Raw genomic sequence first — 9,763 nt, forward strand, 5'->3', positions numbered from 1 at the left:
TGTGTATTTTTTCGTTCAAACAAATGTTTAAACGTTGTAAGAGAATTCCCACAGGAGACCCTTTTTTGTCTCGCGTGCATTCGTGCACATTGCGTTGGATCGCATTGCGCACGCCGGCCACACTTATGACGCGCGCACACTCACGCATACATTGTTACGAGGGGCCAGCGTGTGTGTGCCCTTCTCTATCAGATGATTTTCTATTGCGTGCCTTTACGCTTTGCCGCTCCTATACCTTATGCGTGCTGTCTCTCTCTTTCTTTCTCTTTCTCTTTCTCTCTACCTCCCTCCCTCCCTCTCTTTCTCTCTGATTTCATTTCTTTTTAATAAATTTAATTTAAAAATAAATGTAATCTAAGTTTCTTGTTTCATTTATTTGTATAACTCAATTAAAGATTAATTTTAAATTATACAAAAAATCTAAATATTTTTGGAGGAGATCAGAACGTCTTTGTAATGTTTTGTATAATTCAATTAAAACTCAGCGTTAAAAGTTTTTTTTTTTTCGAAAGTTAGTAATCTTGTCTTAAAGATGTATTTTACTATTTAACTATTTTTGTTTCTTTTTCTTTTCTTAATTAAAAAAAATAAATAAATAAAAAAATTATAGTAGAACTCATTACGATGAATTGAGTATATCTCGAGGACGGCGTGAATTCCCACACATCAACAGGTCTCAGGAGGACCGAAAGTCTCCCCACCCTGAGGGTACCTTCTCCCCACTCCAGGAAACATCTCACCCCACTCCTTGAGTATGCGAGTGCATCGGCATGCGGTCTTCGAAATCGAAAACGTCAAACAGTTACCCTGAAATACCCTAAGCGGGACGTTGGTTCGCTTAGTTTATGTATTTTCTTCTATTTGTAAGAAAACTTGGAGAGTTAATTTATTAGAATGTGAAAATATTTTTCTCCTTCAAAATGTTGAAGAATAATTTTTTGTGATGAGTGAGTGCTCTCTGGATTTTCCATTATATTCGAGAATTAGTGCAACAACATACGTGTTGCACTCTACTCGAACACGCATGCAAAATAGTCAATTGAAATAGTGTTTGTTGAAAATAAGTTACACATTTTCTTTCCAAATGGTGGATTACAATAGTTACAAAATGTCAGCGAGCGAGGAGGATTTTGAGCAACAAGCTCACCCAGGAATGACCAAAGCTGAACTCAGAAGGGTATATATGTATTTTTACATCCATTTTCTCCTTTTTTTTTTATTTTATTTCTTTTTCATTAATCTTCGATGTCTAAACTAGAACTTTATGTATCACTTTTATAAACGGACAAAGTTTTAATATCTAGAGAAATTAATTGTTGCGAATAATCCTTGAAAAAAAAATGTATTTTCTCGAATCGTTTTCTTTTCCAATTTATTCTTTCTATACTACAAAATTTAGGCGGGAAACGTGTTTACAACGCGATCGACATAAAATTTTCTCTGTTCAATTAATAATTGTTAAAAAAAAAATATCATTATCAAGTAAAGCGTATGTTAAATTTCAGAATAATAAGCCGATTATGGAAAAACGGAGACGAGCTCGAATTAATCAATGTCTCGATGAATTGAAGAATCTCATACTCGAAGCATTGAAGAAAGATGTAAGTAGAATCATTAAGAAATATTTTTTTCTTTTGTAAAATCAACGAATATAATTTTGTAACGTCGATTCTCTGCCTTTGGCACTTGATATTTGGATGGCTTTAGTGAAACGAAACGAACGTAGAACTCGTAGTAAACGACTACATCAGCAAAGCGATCCAATGATAGCACGAGATTACTGCTCATCGTTGTACGTGTGACTCTCTCTCTCTCTCTCTCTCTCTCTCTTTCTCTGTCTTTCTCTCACTCTCGTTTCGCTTCGTCATAATCTACGTCGTTCATAAAAAATTAAGTTCCTAAGCATTAAAAGAGAAAAAAAAATAATAAGAAATAAAAAACACACGACCTTTTCTTTTTCAATTAGGTTCATACAAAACTTATAATTGATTCACATAATGTGGACATATATATTTCTATATAATTCGTAGTTCACTTCTAATTAACTTGATCAAGTCACAATCACGTATACGATCGTTATATACATAATAAGCTGAATCCACGGTCACTATTGTTGAAAGCTATCCGTATAATGGATTCGGAATAAGTGTTTGGTAAGACCTTTCGGAGAATCCTTCTTCATTTTTTTCTCTCTTTTTTTTTTTTATGACGAACGCCCACAACGCCTTCCGTTTATAACTCTAGTACAGAACCACTCGTTCGAGTTGGTTTTGTCTTAAGATTTTACCTATTTAAGCGTGGGAATGAATGGTAGAAAGGACCCTTTACCACAGCAAACAAATTAGAAAAATTTGATCGTTCAAATATACCATCTTTGATTATAATAAAATATTCATGATAGAATAAAGAAAGAAAAATTTTTTCTCTCAACTAAATATATAATTAACAGTCCATGCAATTTATTCATAATTATTTATTATATATAAGTATTATTATATATCTCGTCGGTAGGGTTAAAGAAACAAAAAAAGGGAGACATCCCGTTGGCAACTTCCTCGATTTCGCGTAAAAGAAGGAAGATCCAGCACTCCTCCTCTTCGTCGCGTAACACGATCCTTCAAGATTGATTTCTCAGACAGGCTATGTAACAAGGCGAGACGCTCTCACCGTTCTCTCCTCTCTTTCGTCCAGATGACTTCCGCTACCTGCTTACCTCCGTTGTCTGTCCGTTCAACACACACTGTCTTTCTCTCTCTCTCTCTCTCTCTCTCTTTTTCTTTTTCTTTTTCTCTCACTCACACACATACACGTTTTCGTCCACACGAAACGCCCCCCGCGTTCGTGGGAACCACGAAATAATTATTACGAAGGGCAAAAAAAAATCTCTCATCTCAGGTTCCAGCCTCCCTTTTGTTGACCGTATCATCTTTAAGGATCCACCTTCGGTTCTAAAACGCGAAAAAAGGGGAAGAGACGAGCTGCTTTCTTCCCTCCTTTAGCAGGTGCATCTCGCTCCGGAAATCGAATTCGGAAAATTGGAATTTCTATTTTGAAAGCGTTAAATCGATTTCTCATATATTAACATTCGAATTTCCTATTAAAAGAATATACTTATATATTTTCAACATCTGTGATGTTGACGAACAAACAGATTTTTAGTTTTGTAACTATAAGGTTTGTAACAATGAAAACTATGAATAGATTTATAGCAATGGGACGAAAGGATACAATAGAGTTTCGACTTAACGGTGTTAAAGGGCTTTTCGAAGAATATAACTAGCTCTCGAATGGTAGGGTTTCTAGCAGAATCCTAAGATATTCTTAAAGATATTCTTGAAATGTGTTCCCACGAGAAGAAGATCGATTTCATTCGATCCCAAAGATTTTCCCATACTTTTTCAGTGGTCGATCTGATTTGTTTATTTATTTATTTATTTTTTAATATGTACGGACGATTAATCGAGTATTTGCTCAAAAATTATAAATAAAGACTTTTCAAGATCGTACAATAAATAATCACGATCATTGCTCCAGAATGCAGTTAATGGTTACGCACAATATTAGCAATATTGCAATTTAAAAATATAGCTGCATCTAAATCATATGCTTCAGGGCTTACAATGAAATAAGTTGTAGGCTACTAGCGTTACAAGTCTCTCATTATGGTAATAACTTATGTAGACTCAATTACATGGGCGTTACCAGGTCATTGCTTTGATACATGATCGGTATTCACCTTTTATGTCTAAGAGCAATGCTCGAGGCAGAAATGTTTACTGATCTCCAACTAAGAAGACATCCTATTTTCCACAAGCACATTTTGAACTTTCTCAACTTTCCATCAGTGGATAAGACAGATACCTTCTAGTACGACATAAAATAATATCTTCTTCGTTACCAACCTACAGTAGTAAAGTTTACCTACAACCGGTCAAATACTATCGGTCGATAAAGATTACAAAATCTTATCTTCTAGAAATTTGTTAAATAAAAAAAATTTATTTTTAAAAATCCAATTGATATAAAAATCTTTATTATTTATTACTCTAATGCAATGGTTTTTTCTGTTTCTATAGCCGACAAGACACTCGAAGCTCGAGAAAGCCGATATTCTTGAAATGACGGTGAAACACTTACAGACAGTACAGCGTCAACAATTGAGTACCGCAATTGCAACAGACCCAGCGGTACTAACGAAATTCCGTTCTGGATTTTCCGAATGTGCTACGGAAGTATCGCGGTACGTCAGCAACCTAGAGAACGTCGATCCTGCCGTGAAGCAGCGTCTACTCTCACACCTAAACAATTACGTTAGTAATCTCCAGCAAATAGGACCGTTCTATGGCCACTACGTGCCCTACATGCCGGAACGTCTCTATCCCGAGGTAAAGGTCGGCTACCATAGCGAAGTAGCCAATGGGGATGAGAATAATAACTCCAGCACCAGGATACAGATACCAAACGGCGTTCAGTTGATACCTAGCAGACTTCCAACAGGAGAGCTGGCTCTACTAGTCCCACAATCAGCAGCAATTTCTACAAACTTTTCTTTTTTCCCACATCCCTCGGAATCAATATCTAGAACGATAGCATCATCGGCCTTCTCATCGGTACATAGAATACATAGTCCTCTTGACAGCCCATCAACGTCCACCTCTAGCTACGGAGAGGAGAATCATCATTTGGAATGTTATCCTCAAATACATCAACAGCCGAAGTTCAAAATACCTGAACAAAGTTCTGGCAGTAGTAAAAGTTTTACCAGTTCGCCAGACACTCAAAAAGCTCAAATTACTTCTAGCAGCGATAGAAAATCTCCCTTATCATCGACGTCGTTCGACTTTAAATCGGAAGTAAATGGAAATCTTAAAAAAGAAGCGATTCACAATTTTTCCGAACAGATAGATTGCATAGCCTCGACGAGTTTACGACAACCTCTTTCAGTTATTACTGATAAGACTTATAATCGTCCATGTACATCGTTAAGCAATAAGGATATAAAAAGACATCCTTCGGATAGACTACTCATAATCCCTGAGAAGAAACAAAAGTTACAGGATGACGCTCCATCGTCATCTCTAACATCGGACGATAAGAGAAATGAAAATAGTCATGATGTTTCCTCAGAGGATCGAACAACAAATGCATCAACAAGTTCCAATACAAATCGTTCTAATGCCAATTCCTCACAGGGTTTTTCTAACTCTGCTGGTCCATCCTCGTCGAATGGAGACATGTGGAGACCATGGTAATCGACCTCGTTAATTTAAAGGAGATTGAAACGAAATTTGATTTTTTTGTGATCTTCTTTTATAATTTTTTTTTAGAAAGCGTCATAATAATCTTACGATATTATGAAATGCTTTAACGAAGATTAATGTTTTTCATTAATTGATAATTTCGTCTATCTTTATGTATTACGAACGTATTGATTAATTAAAATTTATGTTTTCTTTTCTTTATCATAAAATTCTTTTCTTTATAATACAAAAAAAAAATGTTTATGTAGATTGTAATGATAATAAGAGAGAAGAATTGTCTTTAATTTGGTGCCAAAGGACAAGAAGTTGTAGTTTTTATTTCTTTTTTGTTCTGTTAAAAAAAAAAAAAAAAAAAGACACAAAGAAAAAAAAAATACTTTCTATCAGAATCCTAATACTATTATAGATTTCATTAAATTGGTAACCGAAGAACGTACGTACTTCCAAGCTTTAAATATCATCCAAGCTTTAAATCTCGTATTAAGCTGCGCTTATGTATAATTCTGTAAATAGTTGACAGTTTAATTTAATGTATTCCTTAATTTAGTATTAAAGATTGTGAGATTAGAAGAAGTCATGGTGTTTATCGTTATAAGCACGAATAGTATTAAGAGTTTGTGATAAATATTATAATATTGAAATAAACTATTTGTCAAAAGCAAAGTTTCTCGCATGCAGAATGTTTATTAACTCGTAAAGTGTTTATAAAATTAATATCCTTAATATTTTTTTTTTAGCGTATAGATAATTTTCACGGTGAAAGAGCGAGAGCGAGAGAGAGAAAGAGAGAGAGAGAGAGAGAGAGAGAGAAGGAATGAAAGAAAAAAAGGAAAGAGAGTTTCGCATCGGCTTTGTTGAAAAAGTTATCGGGCGGGAGACGCTTTACCCTTTTAAGGAGCATTAAACGCGCTCCGGTTCATAAGCTGGAACTTATTCCTTCTTTTTTTGCTGATAAAGGAGTAAAAAGGTACAGGCGAACGAGAATTTCAACCACCTGTTACACCGCAAAACTACCCCTCGTTCTCATCGACTCAATGCTTGAACTGATTTATCGACAGAAACCTCGGATACTCGCTACTTTCCTCTTATAAACGTTATTCAAGAAATTCAAGTCCGTGTTTATCGTCTAAAGAAATAGTTTATTTTATTATCTTTATCGTTTCAATGAGCACTTCATTGTTTTAAAAGAGAAGAAAAATTAACGCTGCGATTTATCCAACAAAACTTTATCGACCATCAAGTATCGATCAATAATATTACATTATTGAATCGTTCATCTTTTACATTCTTTTTATATCTTCTAATTATATGAATTTTTACAGGCACATATACTTAATAATTTAAAAAAAGAAAGATCAATTATAATGTGACTTCTCGAACGGTTTGTTTGAATCGAAACGCTAAGTATGAACGCAACCCGAGAGATGGCACTAGTATATGTCCGACGCTGATACTTGCCGGGATTTTTCAAATTCACCGTCTTAAAGAGAACTTAATTAAAATTAAATACACATATTTTTAATTCAAACATCGTATCATTGTTAATAAAGTTAGGCAATGAAGAATATTAACTTCGAGTCGTAATTAAAACGAATTTAAAAGATCTTTAACGAGGACAATAAATTCGTTTTCAAAATAGAATCGTGCCAGTATAAAGTTCACAAAACATTGTATATCAATCAACATTAACACTTGTTATAAAACATACTAATATCTCGTATATTATTAATTTAATTATCAATCGATCGATTCAAAAGAAAAAAAGAATGATAAAAAGGAAAAAGAATAAAAAAGATAAATACGAAAAGAAAAAACAAATAAAGTGAGATAGACAGTCGATGATTATATCTAATAAGAACGATAAGAGCGACAAAAAGAAAAGAGCGATAAAAAAGAAAGAGAAAGAGAGAAAAGATATGACGAAGTTATTCGTGTAAACGAGACGCAAGGAATTCGTTATTCCTTTCGAAAAATGAAGACAGTATAGTAAGTGTAAAAAAAAAGAAAAGAAAAAGAAAAGAAAAATAAAAAAAAAGCTTTGCTTGAAACGCGAAGAAATTTCCTCCGGAGTAGGTACATCGATTTGAGTTCCGTCGTTGGATGCGTGGCATCGAAGTCGCCCGATTCGTGCGTGCAGATTGGAGATTAATATCAAGCTCGGTACGTCTAACCAACGCAGATATTCTTCACGCACACGTCGAATCATCTCTCTTCTCATTCGTTCTCACGCACGCATGCACGCGTAGCACACGTAGATACGTACTACTCATATACATTCTTCCATATACGTAGACAGAGAATAACCCGAAGTACGAAACCCTGTGTACGCTATATCACAGAGTATAAATAATTACTCCGGCGCGCAGCGATTACTATAAGTTATGGCATAGCCAGGACAATTTGCAATGTCAAGACATAAACACTACTACCGCTTACATTTGAATACATTAAGTGCCGATGGTAGACTCCGATTGGACATTGGAGAGTTAGAGAGAAAGAGAAAGGGAGATGGATTGTAAGCAAAGTGAGAGTAAGGAATAAGAGAGATAGATGGATAAATAGATAGAGAGAGAAAGAGAGAGAAAAAGAGTAATAGTAGTAGTAGTAGTAGTAGTAGTAGTAATCGGTAGCGTGAGCTACGATCCGGTTGACGATTTTTATTAGAGAGAAACGATCATCTCTTTCGAAAGGCAGACGATATCTCGAGATGGCAACGATGGCGGCGTCCATTTCGATCGAATTCCATCCTTTTCGATGGCCGAGCCATCGGATTCGACGATGTATTTACGAGACTACGAGATCGAGCTGATCGTCCCAGAGTGGTCAATTGTTTCGAGTAGAAGGGATGAAAGACAGAGAGAGACAGACAGAGAGACAGAGAAAGAGAAAGAGAGAGAGGAAGAGAGAGAGAGAGAGAGAATTCCACGGGACGTGTTCTCGCTGCCGCAAGATGGATCGTGCTCGTAACCGAATGCAGATGGGATTCTTGGTAGACTCGTGGGTATATACCCGATTTGGAGACAAACGGGAAGGATAGATAGATAGATAGAAAAGGAGAACCATCATCGACGAGGGAAACGAGTGTCCGGCCAATTAAGGTCTTACGATTCGAATAGTTTCTTGATTCGTCGAAAGTAACGTTAAACCGATCGATGAGATCCGATGAGTAATATCATTCGTTTTTAACGTCGAAGAAGCTGAATTTCTTACCTCGAAGTCTATTTATCTCGATCGAAAACTGGTCCTTTGAAAATCGACTATTCTCGATCTTCGACGAAAAAGTTATGGTTGTAAACCATCGCGGTGGTGTACGTTCTGTTTCCGCTGCGGTGGACCAGCCAGACGAAACGGTTGCCCAACAGCGGATATAGCAATCGGTGAGCGTTTTTCGGTTGCCAATATTTCGATAGGTATTCGAGCAAGAGCGTGAAAGAGAGGAAGGAGGTAAAGAGAGATAGAGAGAAAGACAGAGAAACAGAGAGAGAGAGAGAGAGAGAGAGAGAAAGAGAGAGAAGGAGGGTCCACAAGCCGTGGACTATGTGCGGCTGCCAGGCCATTTGCCTCTGCGGTCTCTTGATTCCTAGCGACTAAATTTTCATCTGTACTCATTCAAGTTTTAATGTGTTTTTGCGGCATCAGTCATTCAAACTTAATCAACAACCGGTTACGCGTCGGTCTGCGCGCGTGCGACGTCACTCGCGTGTTGTTAGAGACCCTTGCCTTTGTATATGTATGTGCGTACGCTTCTACGTATATGTTAACGTTCTCCGACATATGAATATATACGTTCGTGTATTTATCTATACGTACGGCTGTGCATGTGTGTGTGTGTGTATCTGTGCGCGCGCGCGCGTGTGTGTGAGAACGCCCGTCCCACGGAATATTGGTCGAAGCGCGCGCTCTGTGACGAGAGCGTATTAATTATAACTCTGGTCAGAGAAACGTCAAGAGATGCTTTCGCAGATACCTACGATAAATTGTCGGTTTACCAGCAAATCTCATTTCCAAACCCCGCCATTTTTCCGCTCGTTTGTCCACGCCTATGTTTCACGTCGTCCTACGAAACGCACATGCTTTTCTTTCTTTTTCTCGTTTGGTACTGAAAGACATTCTTACATAGACACAAATTACACATACACAACTGATCCAACGTGGATGACTTTAGTCCGATAAAGTTGCCTAAACGTAATGAGAACGTCAGCTTTGGCTATCTCATCGAGCATTAACGAGCTTATTCCTTTTCTTTATCGTCTTTCTATTATATTCGATACTTTATCGGTCTTCGTTCTAATACCGTATCGATGAAAAACGATTTGTCAATTATATCCTTGGAACTTCGAAAAAACACGCGAGAAATTTTCTAAAAAAATTTTTTAAACGAATTGTTAATGTTGATAAATTCGAGAGAATATGTATTAGTAATATCGGGTAAAAGTGTAAAAAAAATGCGTTGCTAAAAACACGATCGTTGATTTTTCTTTTTCTCTCATTCTTCGATTTTC

General features: G+C 36.4%; 1 protein-coding gene across 1 annotated transcript; it reads left to right on the forward strand.

The window, feature by feature from the left end:
• The first annotated feature begins 839 nt into the window (after positions 1 to 839).
• Positions 840 to 5,924, forward strand: LOC122634856 (protein deadpan-like). Its single transcript, XM_043824216.1, has 3 exons — positions 840 to 1,177; positions 1,506 to 1,601; positions 4,077 to 5,924. The coding sequence occupies exons 1-3, from the start codon at positions 1,085 to 1,087 to the stop codon at positions 5,250 to 5,252; spliced, it is 1,365 nt and encodes a 454-aa protein (XP_043680151.1). The 5' UTR covers positions 840 to 1,084; the 3' UTR covers positions 5,253 to 5,924.
• The last annotated feature ends 3,839 nt before the right edge of the window (positions 5,925 to 9,763 follow it).

This window comes from Vespula pensylvanica, chromosome 16 (assembly GCF_014466175.1).
Source record: "Vespula pensylvanica isolate Volc-1 chromosome 16, ASM1446617v1, whole genome shotgun sequence".
NCBI classification, from domain to species: Eukaryota; Metazoa; Arthropoda; class Insecta; order Hymenoptera; family Vespidae; genus Vespula; species Vespula pensylvanica.

Bases quoted from the DNA above. Each gene is read 5' to 3' on its own strand.
- LOC122634856 (XM_043824216.1), top strand. From the start codon at position 1,085: ATGGTGGATTACAATAGTTACAAAATGTCAGCGAGCGAGGAGGATTTT. The intron at 1,178-1,505 runs GTATATATGTAT...GTTAAATTTCAG, and splicing joins CCAAAGCTGAACTCAGAAGG to AATAATAAGCCGATTATGGA. The intron at 1,602-4,076 runs GTAAGTAGAATC...CTGTTTCTATAG, and splicing joins TCGAAGCATTGAAGAAAGAT to CCGACAAGACACTCGAAGCT.